General features: G+C 37.3%; 3 protein-coding genes across 3 annotated transcripts; all 3 read right to left on the bottom strand.

Annotated features, from left to right (window-relative positions):
* Positions 1–12,463: 12,463 nt before the first annotated feature.
* On the bottom strand, positions 12,464–12,994 carry LOC130949012 (uncharacterized). Its single transcript, XM_057877853.1, has one exon. The coding sequence runs from the start codon at positions 12,992–12,994 to the stop codon at positions 12,464–12,466; it is 531 nt and encodes a 176-aa protein (XP_057733836.1).
* A 39-nt stretch (positions 12,995–13,033) lies between these two features.
* Positions 13,034–13,642, bottom strand: LOC130949011 (uncharacterized). Its single transcript, XM_057877852.1, has one exon. The coding sequence runs from the start codon at positions 13,640–13,642 to the stop codon at positions 13,034–13,036; it is 609 nt and encodes a 202-aa protein (XP_057733835.1).
* A 914-nt stretch (positions 13,643–14,556) lies between these two features.
* Positions 14,557–15,405, bottom strand: LOC130949010 (glutathione S-transferase T2-like). The gene has a single exon (XM_057877851.1). It carries the CDS (start codon positions 15,403–15,405, stop codon positions 14,557–14,559), a length of 849 nt encoding a protein of 282 aa, XP_057733834.1.
* Between the last annotated feature and the right edge of the window lie 1,227 nt (positions 15,406–16,632).

Genomic DNA, 16,632 nt, shown 5'->3' with positions numbered 1-16,632 from the left:
TAAGGCATGTCCTAAGGACCCTTATCCCCTACCGAGTATTGATGCCCTGGTGGACTCCAGCTCAGGGTACCAGTACCTATCATTCATGGACGCCTACTCAGGATATAACCAAATCCCGATGCATGAACCCGACCAAGAGAAAACATCGTTCATCACACCAAAAGCCAACTATTGCTACGTGGTCATGCCATTCGGACTGAAGAATGCAGGAGCCACGTACCAAAGGCTGATGAACAAAGTGTTTTCCCCCCATTTAGGGAGCTTAATGGAGGTATACGTCGACGACATGTTAGTAAAAACCAAGCAAGAAGTCGACCTCTTAACCGACCTCTCACAAGTCTTCAACACTATAAGGTTGCATGGGATGAGACTAAATCCCGCAAAATGCGCCTTCGCAGTAGAAGCAGGAAAATTTCTAGGCTTCATGCTAACACAAAGAGGGATTGAGGCCAATCCCGACAAATGCAGAGCCATCCTAGAAATGAAGAGCCCGACTTGTTTGAGAGAGGTTCAACAGCTCAATGGCCGACTTGCAGCCCTCTCCAGATTTTTGGCAGGATCGGCACTAAAATCCCTTCCATTATTCTCCTTATTAAGGAAGGTGTTCTTGCTGAGTTTAGCCGGTGTATAGCTCGTCCGTCGATGAATGTCTTCAAGCTTCTCGTCGGGATGAGTTATACGTCGGCAAAGAGAGAACAAGGGGGTGGGTACCTGCAAAAGACACTCCGACGCTCAAGTCAGTAAGTGTTTAAGAGGTATATAATAATTCTATGAATATAGAATGTAAGACATGAAATGAAAGTTATCATGTGTTATATTGTGTTTATAATAATTCTATGAATATAGAATGTATTGTAATAATTCTATGAATATAGAATGTAAGACATGAAATGAAAGTTATCATGTGTTATGTTGTGTTTATAATAATTCTATGAATATAGAATGTATTGTAATAATTCTATGAATATAGAATGTAAGACATGAAGTATAATTTATCATGTATATGTATTATAATAATTCTATGAATATAGAATGTATATAGAATATATCTAGAATGTCTCTAGAATGTCCAGTGTATATAAAGATTGGTGCCTTTTATAGGCATAAAGTTGATGTAATAAAGTTGATGGTATGACCGTTGATCATTAAGTCAAAATAATGGTCATTAAGTCGGTAATGAAAGTGTCAGTTACAAAATGAATGATAATTAAGGCCGAGTTATAACTCATAATGCACAATAAAGACTGAGTTATAAGGTGACGGATCACAGCCCCCAAGCTTTGTCCGCCGATCATATGATCCAGGCTAAGCTTAGAAAATAAAATGAGTTATAACTCGATTAAAAGATGAGTGAATAATGATATGGTGAGCCCCCAAGCTTAGTCGGGTTATTATGTCGGCACTTATTCAAAAAATAATTGAGTGATAAGAGTCATTCGATCAAGATAGTTGTGTGGGGGATACTTTTCCGCTTAAGAACAATTTTAACATTTGATTGTATATGAACTGAAAAGTTCAGAGATAGATATCCATTGGCGGAATCGATTGTATGATCCGAGGATATAATGGTTAATTGTCTTGGGAATTTTTCCGACCCACAACAACTTATTGATAAATTTCTCTCTCAAAGCAATTAGTTATTGAATATTTACAATTTATAGTGAAGGTTTGACATGAATAAGATAAATTGAGAAAATGAATAGGTATAAAGTCGCAACATATATTGAATAATATATATTGTAAAAGTAAAATAGTTCAAAGTAAAAAAAAAAAAATACCTTGAAAGTTGATAATTGTAGAGAAGAAGACGACATATATGAATGTCATACATGCCAAATGTGAATATCTGAATTTTGTTTTGTAGAACATGCTTTAATTTGATAATAAAGCAATAAGATAACAGTTATTGATGAATTATACATTTAGTATAATGTTTCTAGCAGTTACAGTATGACGAGGGATATTCTTCGTGCAATAATAATAAATTGTCTGTTTAATTTTTTACATTAAACAAATAGTAACATAAAATTTAATAGCATAAAGTGAATAGTGTAACAATTATATACAATTGATATATAATTAATTTTTGATAGAATCCAATTTTAAGATTTAAACTCATCATTATTGTCATTTAATTGTATAAATGAAATTATTAAGCAATAGAATTAATACATAATGAAATAAAAATGCAATTGACATGGTTGTTATATGTCATTATTGTATAGAACATATATTGAGGTTTGAATATAACTAATAAATCAGTAAATATTAGTTACTCAAAATATAAATGTAAAAGTATGTTGAATAAAATATATAATTTTACTTGTGTAAATAGAGAACTTTGAAAAAAATAAGCAAATTTGATAAGTGAATTTGTGCTCCGATTGATTGAAAATCGAGTTTTTTTTCGGATTGATTGAGAGCCGAGTTTATTCTCGGATTGGTTCATTAATCGATTATGAGATGTGAAATATTATGATACGTAAAAATGAAGCAATTTGAATGTATAAAGTAAATACTTTATACAAAGTTACGATAGATTAAAATTTGATAAGAGGTATTAAAAATCTTAAACAAGATTATTGAGATTGGTTCAAAAATTTGAATGTAAATCAAGTTTTATGAACCTAAGGGGAGTGGGAATTATTTTACTTGTCCCCACAGACGGCGCCAATTGTTCTTGCTGAGTTTAGCCGGTGTATAGCTCGTCCGTCGATGAATGTCTTCAAGCTTCTCGTCGGGATGAGTTATACGTCGGCAAAGAGAGAACAAGGGGGTGGGTACCTACAAAAGACACTCCGACGCTCAAGTCAGTAAGTGTTTAAGAGGTATATAATAATTCTATGAATATAGAATGTAAGACATGAAATGAAAGTTATCATGTGTTATATTGTGTTTATAATAATTCTATGAATATAGAATGTATTGTAATAATTCTATGAATATAGAATGTAAGACATGAAATGAAAGTTATCATGTGTTATGTTGTGTTTATAATAATTCTATGAATATAGAATGTATTGTAATAATTCTATGAATATAGAATGTAAGACATGAAGTATAATTTATCATGTATATGTATTATAATAATTCTATGAATATAGAATGTATATAGAATATATCTAGAATGTCTCTAGAATGTCCAGTGTATATAAAGATTGGTGCCTTTTATAGGCATAAAGTTGATGTAATAAAGTTGATGGTATGACTGTTGATCATTAAGTCAAAATAATGGTCATTAAGTCGGTAATGAAAGTGTCAGTTACAAAATGAATGATAATTAAGGCCGAGTTATAACTCATAATGCACAATAAAGACTGAGTTATAAGGTGACGGATCAGAAGGGATGCCAGTTTGAATGGACTCCGGAATGCGAGGAGGCGTTCCAAGAGTTCAAAAAATTCTTAAGCCAGCCTCCTATCTTAACCCGACCAGTACCGGGAAAAGACCTTGTCCTATACCTATCCGTGGCAAACAGGGCTGTCTCATCAGCCCTGATCAGAGAAGACGAGGTCGGTCAACACCCGGTCTACTTTACCAGTAAGGTTCTACAAGGCCCTGAGCTAAGGTACCACAAACTAGAGAAGTTTGCCTACTCCTTAGTGATAGCCTCACGAAGGCTACGACCTTACTTTCAGGCTCATACAATAAGAGTCCGTACAAACCAACCCATGAAGCAAATCCTCCAAAAGACGGATGTTGCAGGGAGAATGGTTCAATGGGCGATAGAGCTCTCCGAGTTCGATTTGAGATATGAAACTCGGACAGCAATCAAAGCCCAATGCCTCGCCGACTTCATTGCAGAATATGCAGGAGAACAAGAGGAAAAACCGACTACATGGGAACTCTATGTAGACGGATCCTCCAACAAAACAGGGAGCGGCGCAGGTATAATATTGGTAGATGGAAAAGGAACCCAGATAGAGGTCTCCTTAAAATTTGAATTTCCGGCTTCAAACAATCAGGCAGAATATGAAGCCTTGATTGCCGGATTAAAGTTAGCAGAAGAAGTTGGCGCTACAAAGGTGATGATCTACAGCGACTCACAAGTGGTGACTTCCCAAATAAGTGGAGAATATCAGGCGAAGGACCCCAATATGAAGAAATACTTGGAAAAAACCTTGGAACACCTTGGGCACTTTGCGGAAACCGAGGTTAAGCACATAACTCGGGATCTAAATAGCAGAGCTGACGCCCTATCCAAATTAGCAAGTACCAAACCCGGAGGGAACAATAGAAGCCTGATCCAAGAAACCCTCCAAGAGCCCTCGGTTTCAAAAACAGAGGATCAACAAGAGGTACTTGAGGTAGTCGGCCTAAACCTCGGGTGGATGAATCCCTTAGTCGAATACCTGAAATTCGACATCCTCCCCAAAGAGGAGAAAGAGGCTAAAAAGATCCGAAGGGAAGCACAACATTATACTTTGGTGAGAAATGTCCTTTACAGAAGAGGGATATCAACGCCATTGCTGAAGTGCGTACCGACCTCAAGAACCACCGAGGTGTTGGAGGAAGTACATAGTGGGATCTGCGGAAACCATCTCGGAGCAAGGTCGCTGGCCAGGAAAGTAGTCCGAGCAGGATTCTATTGGCCGACCTTGCAGAAAGATGCAATAGACTTTGTGAAAAAATGCCACCCATGCCAGATGCATGCAAATTTCCACGTGGCTCCTCCAGAAGAGCTCATCAGTATAACTTCCCCCTGGCCTTTCGCAAAATGGGGAATGGATTTGTTAGGTCCTTTTCCCCAAGCACCAGGGCAAGTCAAATACTTGATCGTAGGAATAGATTACTTCACAAAGTGGATAGAAGCAGAACCACTAGCCACTATCACCGCTCAAAGAAGTCGCAGGTTCCTCTACAAAAACATTATCACAAGGTATGGAATACCTTATTCCATCACCACAGATAATGGAACCCAATTCACCGACGCCACCTTCAGAAGCTTGGTAGCCAGTATGAAAATCAAACATCAATTCACCTCGGTAGAACACCCACAAGCCAATGGGCAAGCCGAGACAGCTAACAAAGTTATACTGGCAGGACTGAAGAAGAGACTACAGGAAGCAAAGGGAGCTGGGGCTGAGGAGCTCCCCCAAGTGCTATGGGCTTATAGGACAACCCCCCAATCCGCCACAGGGGAAACACCCTTCCGACTAGTCTACGGCGTAGAAGCCATGATTCCTATAGAAATCAGTGAGCAAAGCCCAAGGGTAATTCTCCACGATGAGGTCGGAAATATACAGGGGCACAAAGAGGAGCTCGACTTGCTCCCCGAAATCCGAGAAAATGCCCAGATAAGAGAAGCGGCACTAAAGCAAAGGATGACCACCAGATACAACAAGAAAGTCATTCGAAGAACATTTGCCTTAGATGACCTGGTCCTAATCAGAAACGACATCGGAGTCAACAAATCAGGAGATGGAAAGCTCGCCGCAAATTGGAAAGGGCCATACAAAATCAAGGAAGTGTTAGGGAAAGGTTATTATAAAGTAACCGACCTAGATGGCACTGAGCTACCAAGGTCGTGGCATGCTTGTAATATGAAAAGGTACTACAGTTAGAAGCGAACTCTACTCTCTGATGTACTCTTTTCCCAGCTTCATGATTTTTCCCAAAAAAGGGTTTTTTCTGGAGAGGGGTTTTTAACGAGGCATCATAGTAGAGGCTAAGGGAAAACATAGTGTCAAGACCCTTAGTAGCAAAAAGGTACCTTCCCAATTAATAAAGATCTTCTTCACAATATCTCTCTTAAAATCCTCCTTTATTCTTTTTATATATAAGTCTTTCTACGAAACGCGCCGACTTAAGCTCGACAAAGCGTGAAAATCCCATGAACCGACCTAACATGGTCGTCAGGATGAAACGACGAGGTACAAGTCGGTGTAAAGAGGTTATATGAGTTGATCGTATTAAACTCGGGAATTATCCGACTCTTAAGTCGAAAGGAAATCCGAGTAAGACAAACTCGGAAGAGCTCCGAGTAAGGGAAAAACGCATCGCAAAAATAACCTAAGTCATAAAAACTCACTAAAGCAAAGTTGAGTATAAAGGATAACAAAAGAGATATGAAAACCTGAAAAGTTTAAAGTTTGCATACAAGCCTTTGCACGAAAAAGGCTCGAGAAAACAATGCAAGCTAGCTAAAGGTTTCCTCCGAGAAGATCAAACATATCCAAAACAGAAAAGCATGTGCACGCATAAGGTAACTTAGACCCTTATCCAAAAAAGGGCATTTATTTTTCTACACCCTTATTCAAAAAGGGCTCCCACCAGAATTTTTTTATTTACGGCCTTAAAAGGCCAAGAAGAAATTGTTCAAAAGTCACCAACACAAACACCAGAATAAGTTTAAAAAAGAGGGGACCCACAGGCCGGGCCCCCGTATAGCCATAAAAAATAATAAATCATTTCTTCAAAGGAGTCGAGGAATCACCACCGCTAGGCTCAGGAGGGGCGCCACCAGGACCGGCCGGAGGAACGGAGGAAGAACCCGAGGCATCCTTAGGACGAGGAGGAGACTCTATAATCCTCTGCCCCCGAGTCTTCAGGTCTGACTCGGAAACGACCTCGGGGACAGGAGGATCCACGATGGCGCCATCAATAACTACTTTGTCGGGATGTAAAGGAGAAAGGTCCAAGTCGGGAGCAATAACTCTGACTTGTTCCAGAAAAATTCTCCAAGACTCCTCGGCACCATCGGCGATAGAGTCTTCCAACTCGGCGTATGCGTTCCGGGAGTTCAGCAAGTCCTTCCTCACAGCAACAATATCTTGAAATAAACTGTGGTAGCTGTCTTGTGCTGTTTTCCTCAAATTTGCCTCCAAAGTGCATTGAGCCCGCAGCTTACCTACCTCCCCCCTAAGGTGATCCCTCTCCTTCCTCAATTTATCTCTTTCCTCCTTCAACTCCTTCTCATGTTTTTCGTAAAGAAGAATCCTCCCCTCCAGCTCCTCAACCTTCGAGGATGCCCCCAAAGAGCTGAGGGGAGTCTTCTCAAAAATGTCCAAAAGTTTGCCGCAAACACCCGCCGTCCTAAAACTCTCCTCGGCCATGGTGGTGAGGTGGTTTCGAACAGAAACATCATCCATATTTATAAAAGGATAGATGTTCTTTCGGACGAATGCCAAAGCATCCGCCTTAACCCCACCATCAAAAGAAGAAGGACCAGACTCTGAAGTCTTGCGTTTCTTCTTCTCTGGCTCGGAGAGAGTTTGGGCAGAAGGGGGTGGTCGAGACAAACTTGAGGAAATAACAATAGGTTGAGAGGGAGACCCAGTACTTGTAGGAGGAGGAGGAAGAGGAGGAGGAGAGGTGATCGCCCTGGCACCTCCCGATCTAGCCCGGGACTTCGCCTTAGCCTCCTGGACCCTTTGGTAAGCCTCTTGGGCATTCTTCTTTGCCATATCTACAAGAAAAACAACCAACAGTCGTAAGTCGGCAATGTTCAAAGTCGGTAGAAACAACTCGGAAATAAGGAATGCATGCACTACCTAATTGAGATTGAACAAAAGTCGGCGTTCCCTGGAGGATTTTTCTGGTATCCAAGTATGGGGACCTCCCCCACGCTTCTCGGAAAAACCCCACAATGGCCACCTCCACCTCGTCTAGGTCATCCAGACCAATCTTTTTGCAAGGGGAGGCCGACAACCAGTAAAGGGGAAAGCGAGGGGAGGAATGCTCGTCCAGAAAGAAGGGGTGGTGACCCTCTACGGCTTGAACTTTGAAGAAGAAGTTTTTGAAATCGTGAAAAGATTCATCAAAAAGGGTGAAAATCCTCCGACCTTGAATGGCTCGGAAGGATACCCATTGCTGTTTGTTGTTTAGCCCACTAAAGGGCTTAGTCATATGAAAAAGATAAAAGAAAATCCTCAAAGAGGTCGGGAAGTCCAGAGCATGGCTTATAAACTGATAAATCTTCAAAAAACCCTAAGAATTGGGGTGAAGCTGAGTAGGGGCAACTTTACAGTGGTGCAAAACGGATATCTCGAAATCGGAGAAAGGGAGGAAAACACCCAAGCGGGTGATCATACATTCATACATAAAGAAAAAATGAGGGGCCGCCTCATTAACCCTCCCAAAACAGACCCGGTCTTCAGGACCCGGGGTTATCAGTTCATATTTGGGCTCGTCCTCCTCCGAAGTACAGAGCCTATGATGAGTACGGAGGTGAGTGATGAACTTAGCGTCGACCAACGGTTCCTCCCCAAGGACCGTAACGTCAACCCACTGAGAAAGAACGTCTACAGAAGCCATTTTTTATGAAAAGAAAAGTGGCAGAAACCTACAAAAGGGAAAAAGAAAAAGAAAAATCAAAAAACACGGCCCCTAAAGAAGAGAGATTTGAAACTAGAATCTACAGGCCAACCTATCTACTCGCAACACAAAACATGCAAACATAAAAGCATGACACGGAAAAAGCAAAACTAACCTTTATCCGAAAAATGAAGGTTGGAGAAGAGCAGGAGCCTTCGAACGCAAGAATGCCGCACGAACAAGATAAGAAGAAGTTTGAAAGATTGCAGAAACGGAAAAACAAAAGAGAGGGAAAGTATTTATAAATAGGCCGAGGGGCATAATGGTAAGAACGAGGCAGTCATTAATGAGACTGCACCGTTACCAAAGCCCTCAATCCCTAAACGATCCCTCAACGGACACGACGCTTGAATTGACGTAACTGTCAGAAACAAAAGGTCGCGAAATCACGTCGGTTTCAAAACCCGTGAAAGTCGGCTGCAAACCCGAGTTGAATACTTGAACCCAAACCTTAACAGGGTCTTGGGCTCAAGTAGGGGCACTGTTCATACCCTGGCCCGATGATAAGGGCCCAGGACCAATTTAAAAGCCTAATCCAATAGATTAAGCCTTACTAAACGCCGGCCCCCATATACGAAGTCGGTGTCAACCACGACTTGGTCTGAAGAGGTCGGATGTGAGATTAGCTGGCAGATAAACACTCATTCAAATGGGTAACCGCCCCTAAAATCTCTCTAACCGCCTCATAAAGCCATATCTTAACCTCCCCAAGATAATAGGGACGGTTACCACCCTAAAGATACGGCACTACACCAACGGTGGTTATTGGCTCACCACTACAAATACACTGACACCCCTCAGGTATCTCTAAGTCCAATACTCTCTAGACCTGCTCACACTCTTGCTAACTTAGGCATCGGAGTGTCTTTGCAGGTACCACCCCCCATTCACACGCGAGCACAAGTCGGACGGAGCCTCCCGAGTTGCGGACCTACCCGGAGTTCTCCTCCATCACACACTTGGGCCGCCAAACGCCATTCGTCGTATTAATCTCCGGTTACCTACCGTAACAGATACGAAAATGCAACTTTCTATAAATCTATGTAAATCATGGAAGGAGTCTACGGATTCGAAATACACGTGAACCGCTGGAGGGGTTTCACAGTTTACGTTTTAATGAAGCATTTGGAAAGAAACCGTGGCAGAGGTTTCACAATTTTTGTGAGGATGCAAAACATGCATAAACTGTAAAAAGAATCTAGTGATTTATGCACGCACTGAATTCCACTGTATATACCAATTTAGAGTAAGTGGTGTGATGGTAGAATGTCATTTTTATTTCAGTAATTTGTCCTTTTATTTGTTTTAAACTTAAAAGATGGAAAAAATTTTAAAATAATAGTCCAAAGTAGAGAGTACATTTGAACTTAGTTAAAAAAAAATTGAGTACACTAAATGATTGTTGACAATGACATGACCAAACCTTTAAAATACTTGTCCATTGTGATGTAGGCTTGCATTTATCCTTTTAAGTCACTAAAAAAAATTATTAACAAATATATGAAATTATATATCATCCAAATAATAAGGTTTAAAATTTTAAAAATTTAAATTATATTTATTTAAATTTTAAATATTTTGAAATAAAATATGTTATTATTAATAAAAATTTGAGAGTATTATTTAAATAAATTGATGAGTTTGAAAAACTCTACTTTAATTTAGTGATGATCAAACAATATAAATGTGATTAATTGTGAGATTATTATATGTTGATTAAGATGATTTTGCAATGCAGGTTTTATGTTGGGCCAATTTTCAGCCTTAGTATTAAATTGGTGTGACCATAGCTAAAATAAAATTTTGTTTCTTGGGCCGAAATGAAAAGAAGAGATCCTAAACCCAATAAAATCAAAATCCAGCCTTATACAATTTTGTCATATGAATGTTGGCTGAAATGTTTTATTAATTGGGCCAGAACCATGTTAAACTAAGCCCAAAATTGAATAGCTTGCTGAGGCAAGCTCGCATGATCCAAAACCATTAAGCAAAGAAAGCAAAATTTTATTGCCTCCAACGGATCTCATCTTTTACCATGTGGTGGAATTCAAATTTCATTAAAGTGAATTTAATACATACCTTGGAACAATGAGAGAGAAATTGATTTAATGGGAATCATCAACGCTACTCAGCAAAGGGAAGTAGAAGCAATTCAATTTAATTAGTTTATTCAAACACCTTTAATTTTTTTTCTTCCTACTCTCTCTTCTCTCTCTATTTGCTTCTCACTTTCGGTCATATCACAGCAGAAATCATGGAAGCTAAAGCTAGCCACCGAAGAGAAGAAGAAGCACGCTACAAGACCATCACAATGGTGGCAAGAAAAAGAGAACATAAAGTATGTAATGGCTAAGATCTTCAACCATGAATGGTAAGATTTAGTGAAGAGAACTTGGCTTTTTCATACCAAAAATGGATGATGAAGATTTCGGTCAGAGGAAGATCTTAGACCATCTCCAGTAGGGAACTCATCCCAGTTCCTGTTTATGACCCACCTGTCATACAAAGTAACTCCACATCAGCTTTTGCATCATAAACAGTAAATAGGAACTCAAAGCATCTCTCTCTTCTCCATTAGGAGGAACTAACTTTAGTCCCTGTTGTGGTCCCATTTAATTAATTAATTAAAATACTTGTAATTAATGTAATTAATTTTTTTAATAATGTAATTTAAATATTTAAATTTAAAAATAATTTACTATTAAAAGATATTAATATTAAATAAATTCATATATAACAATAATACACAATAGATAATTCGGGGTTACACTAATTTGTAAAATTACTTAATATAAAGAAAAACATAATTAAACTCTAAAGTTGACGACAAGCATTGTGAAATTTTCATATGTGTTCAATCAGGTAGCGTTTGTTTGTAGAGACACGACAGAACAGGACACTGAGACAAAGACAATAAGACAGAGACATTAAAAATTATGTTTTGTGCATCGTGTTTGGATACGATGGATAGGACACTAATGTAATGTCCAGTATTATGTTTGGATACACATGAACAAGACTAAAATATTATATAAAATGACTAAAATAGCCATATGATTCCAAATTTTTTAGTATAAACTAATTTAATAAATAATGAGAGTACGTAAGAGTACAGACAATGGGAACTTGAAAAAATATTTCAAGCAGTAAAAAATTTTAATAAAAAATTATATAATAGTATTTATATTAAAATAAAATTTATAAATATAATTATTTTTTTTAAATTTATTATTAATATGTAGGAATACATATGGTTAATATTAACAAAAAAAATCTGAGTTTGATTAATAAAAAATTTCATTTAGGTTAATAAGTCAAATTAATTTTAAATACAAAATCAGTTTTAAAAAAAGAATCCATTTTTAAATGGAAAAAAATTAATTTTTGCACATAAAAATCTATTTTTATTTAGAAAATTAATTTTTTTTATCTAAAATTTTATTTTTCTTTTCAAAAAATTAATTTTTCTTTAAATTATATAAAATCAATTACAATTTATAAATTATTTTTTAGCATTTTAAAATATCAATTTTACCTTTATAATATTTATCTTTTAAAAATCTCCAGATTAATTATTTTTGTTATTATTTTTACTACAAATCAAATAATATAATATAAGGTTAAAATGATGTTGAAGTAAGAATGATAAGAAAAAAGAAATTATCTAGTCCAATAAAAATTTTTATAAAAAGAAGAGAGTACCTGAGAAGAAAAAAAGAGAAAGAAAAAAAACGTAGAGATAGAAAAAGAGCATGGAATAAAAAAAATACTTTCTGAGAACAACGCAAAATAGGAAAAATAAGAAGGGGTAACAGTGGAATAATAAAAAATAGCACCATGGACAAAAAAGAAAAAAAAATTCATAAAAACAGTCCGTGTCCCTCTTCCAAATTCCGTGCCCATCATTGTCCTTCGTAAAAGAGTGGACACAAAAGTATAAAAAACTGTCCCGGAGACAATATGTTCAGTGTCCATGTCTTTGCTTCCAAACGCTTTTTAAGAATGTACTGTCCATGTCTCCGTGTCTTGTCTCCGAAAACAAACGCTACCTCAAGTCCTCCTTCAATTGTCTATGCTGCTGCCTATTTCGAAGTTGGGCATTTCTTTGGAGAAATTGATGGTATGGTGCAAAATCTTCCTCTCCCAGCTAAGGTTGTGATAAGTCATTTTCAACATCATCATACTCTAAGCCTTGAGCAAAATTTCCTGCATAAGTGTCTCTTTCATCCTCAACAATCATATTATGCAATATAATACAAGCTCTCATTTTGTTGGCAAGCTTCTTCTTTTTCCAAAAACGAGCTGGACCACGTATAATTGCAAAGCGTGCATGCAACACTCCGAATGCTCGTTCCACATCTTTTCTTTGCCCTTCTTGGTATTGTGCAAATAACTTGCGTTTCTCACCTTGTGGCTTTGAGATTGATTTGACAAATGTGGCCCATTCAGGATAAATACCATATGCTAAATAGTATCCCATTGTATAATTATTACCATTAATAGTATAATTTACCTCCAGAGCACGGTCATTTAGAATAACATCAAACACTGGAGAACGATCTAACACGTTGATATCATTATTTGAACCAGAAACTCCAAAGAACGCATGCCATATCCAAAGGTCTGAAGATGCTACAACCTCAAGTACTATGGTTGCAACCCCACGATAACCACTCATGTACATACCTTTCCACGCCTTTGGACAATTTTTTCATTGTCAATGCATGCAGTCAATGCTACCCAATATGCCAGAGAAGCCACGACCCTCCGCCATTTGTAGCAGGCGTTGTACGTCATTTGGATTGAGTTTTCGCAAGTATTCATCCTGGAACACAAAAATGACACCTTCAACAAATTTTTCCAAGCATTTAATTGTAGTGCTCTCGCCTATGTGCACATAATCATCAACAGCATCAGCTGCTACGCCATATGCTAACATCCGTATCGCAGCAGTACATTTCTGAAGTGGCGACATGCCTCTTCTTTCAGTTGCATCAACCCTCTGTTGGAAATATGGATACACGTTTAAGAGAGCGTCTACTATCCGAAGGAACACATCTCTTCTCATTCGAAATTTCCGTCGAAAAATGTCAGCATTATACACCGATTCATCTACAAAGTAATCTTGGAAAAGGCGATCATGTCCTGCTTCTCGATCTCTGTTGATCCATCTACGAGTAATTGGGATAGAGCTTCTATCGATATCTTCTTCTTCTGAATCTTCGAGTAAATACTCATCGATCCAATTATCTATGAGCATGTTATTTTGCCGTCTTCTTTTGCCATACAAATCCTCATTAAACATATCATCAAAATTTCTAGTCATATGGAGAAATGTAATTTTTAGTTCTCTGTCGAGGTGAGAAACAAGAGTTGAAGTGGAGTTGTGGAGTCATTGATAGTTGATATTTATAAGTGTGTCTGCAATAAGTACCTTAACGGCTACTTTTGTCACAGCTAGTTTTGCAACGGCTACTTTTGCAACGGCAAGTTTTGCAACGGCTAGTTTTCCTTAACGACTACTTAACGGCTAGTTTCGCAACGGCTACTTAACGGCTAGTTTTGCAACGGTCACTTTCATAAACAATAACGGCACAATATTATTGACTAATTTAAAAACTTACATCAGAAATAAATAAAACAAACTACATCACATACCAGTAATACACAATAAATAAATAAGAACATACTACATAACTCTACGAATACAAGGAACCATTAAGTAAACCACTTGGCGATTATTTTCTCACATGCAATCTCATGAAGAGCTCGTCGTTTCTCACTCATTATAGACGTGTCAGCATTAAGTATTTGCATATCCATTTCCCTTTCTTTTGCTTTTATCTCCATTTCTTTAATATACCTCTGAGTTTGTAATTATTGTTCTTTCATTGCCGCTTGAATTTGTAACTCCTTCTCTTTGATTGCCATCATCTTTGCTCTATGTTCCTTCTCCTCTTCTCTTTCTTTTTCCCTTTCCATTAGTTCATTTTCTCTAACATTCTTAATATCTTCCATGAGAGATAATTTTTTGACAACCGATGATTTTCTTTCGCTAAAATCTTCAGACATCTGTGCTTTTCCCTTACCTCTTCGCTTGCTCTTCTTTGATCCTTGTGGGCAAACGGGAGAGTCCACACCGGGTTCGTCAGCCAATGGTGTTTCTGGGTTTGATGAGGATGAGTATGCTCCAGTTGCACTAACCTTGGTTCTCTTTGAGCCGCCACTCTGTGTAGGTAGTTAGCTTCTCCATTTTTGCTCCAACCGAAGCATGTTCCAATGCCTCTCAAAAGTGAACTTTTGACCATAATTTGTGGAATAAAGTTTATAAGCCAACTCCTTTATATCATCAGCGTTCGAACCACTCCTTATGTTTCGACTAGCTTGATCGTAGCAACCAGCAAATTGTGCAACAGCCTTGTTGATCTTATACCATCGTTTCTTACATGCAACTACCCCCGTTGTCATGTCGGTGCAAAATTCTACACAATAGCTATGAATTCGACTCCAAAATATTTCCCCCTTTTGATCGGTACCAACTACAGGGTCAGTTGAAATATTTAACCATCCACTGATCAGCATCTTATCCTCTTTCCAATGCCAGTATTGAATACTATCTTGCCTCTGATCTTCAACATCATCATCATTAAGGTCGATAGCATCTAATCCACGAGGGTTGGCAAAATCTGAATATTGCGAATTTGGACTAGATTGTATAGGAGTCTGAGAGGATGGGTTAGAAGAGCCACCAACACCAGATGAGTTATGTCTTGATGCACTAAATTGAGTTGGAAACGGCAAGGAAGTTGGAGTAACATTTCCGATAGAAGGGTTAAATATGGACGAAAATGGAACATGGGGTGTTTGTGAATTTTGATTTTGCAGTTGGAATATAGGAAACTGATTATTATAAGGAGCTTGAAAATTGAAATTAGAAAGATTTTGTGGATTTGGATTTTGAAATGAATTTGGTAGTGTGAAGTTTTGATTTGGAACTTGAGAGTTTGAGGTTTGAGATTGTTGGGTATTTGGAATTTGAGAAAAATTTTGTAAGTAATTGAAGAAAGAGTTGAGTTGGTTTGGATCCATTTTTTCGAACAAAAAATAATAGTAGTAGAACTTTGATTTCGTAAACTTGGAAAAAAATAAAGAAGAGTAGTAGATAGTATGAGAATAGAAGTGTATCTAAGTGGTATATATAGAGTAACAAAATATTAATTTATTAATAATAACGGTAACATAATAACGGCTAATTTTGCAACAGCTACTTTTACAACCGCTAGTTTTACAACGGCTAATTTAATATAATAATATAAATATAAATAATATTTAATATTAATTATTATATAAATAATTAATATAAATTATTAATTAAATAAATAATTAATTATTTAATCTAATTAATTATTATAATTATTAATAAATTAATTATAATTTAATTACTTAATTAATTATTATTTAAATAATTAATATAAATTATTAATTGAATAAAATTATAATTATTTAATTTAATTAATTATTATAATTATTATTAAATTTAATTTAATTTAATTATTTAATATAATTATTTATTATAATTTAATTATTTAATATAATTATTTATTTAATTATAATTTCATATATATTTATTTAAAAGGTAACTGTGGCAAGTTACCATTGGCTATGCTTGAGTCCCTCTGAGCAGGGACTCTTCCTCCTTGGATTCCGTGAGGAAACTCATCTCTCTCCTTCTCCAACGGTAAGTTCCACAATGTGTCAGAAAAAAGTTAAATGGGAATCACCCATTGGAGATGCTCTTAGGGATGGCTCGACTCTGCTTTTGAGTTCACTCATCACAGAAGGTAGCTAGGGTGGCTACGTGAAGAATGAATCAAAAGTAGAGCATGAGGATTTGTCATGTATCATGAAGCATCAAGGGTTAGGAGTCTTTTTTGGAATGCAAGCAAGGAGGGATGGCTCGGATTGATGCTTATTGGTGACCAAGAAAGACCCAGAGGTAATTGCATGTTGGTCATTGCATTCGGTTACCACTCTTCTCTCTCTGGCCGAACCGGTTTGCATGGAGAAGAAGAAGTTTAGCTTGGTTTGTTTGGTTTTAACCGTGGAGGCTTCTTCCTATAAGTAAGGGAGAACAGTCAGGGCTTGAAGCAAGGAGTGAGAGTGTAAGGCACAGAGTTCTCAGAGCTACCTAAGCTAACAGATTTTCTTCTCTTTCAATGTATTCTGTTTACTTCAATGATCATACTATCACAATCATCAACCTCATGAGTTCTCCTTTTATTACCACTAATATTTTCAGGTTCCACCATGTTCTTC

Source organism: Arachis stenosperma, chromosome 9 (genome assembly GCF_014773155.1).
Source record: "Arachis stenosperma cultivar V10309 chromosome 9, arast.V10309.gnm1.PFL2, whole genome shotgun sequence".
In the NCBI taxonomy this organism is placed as follows: Eukaryota; Viridiplantae; Streptophyta; class Magnoliopsida; order Fabales; family Fabaceae; genus Arachis; species Arachis stenosperma.
This window is presented reverse-complemented; position numbering and strand designations above follow the sequence as displayed.

Coding starts and splice junctions, on each gene's coding strand:
- LOC130949012 (XM_057877853.1), bottom strand. CDS start 12,994: ATGAGTGGTTATCGTGGGGTTGCAACCATAGTACTTGAGGTTGTAGCA.
- LOC130949011 (XM_057877852.1), bottom strand. CDS start 13,642: ATGACTAGAAATTTTGATGATATGTTTAATGAGGATTTGTATGGCAAA.
- LOC130949010 (XM_057877851.1), bottom strand. CDS start 15,405: ATGGATCCAAACCAACTCAACTCTTTCTTCAATTACTTACAAAATTTT.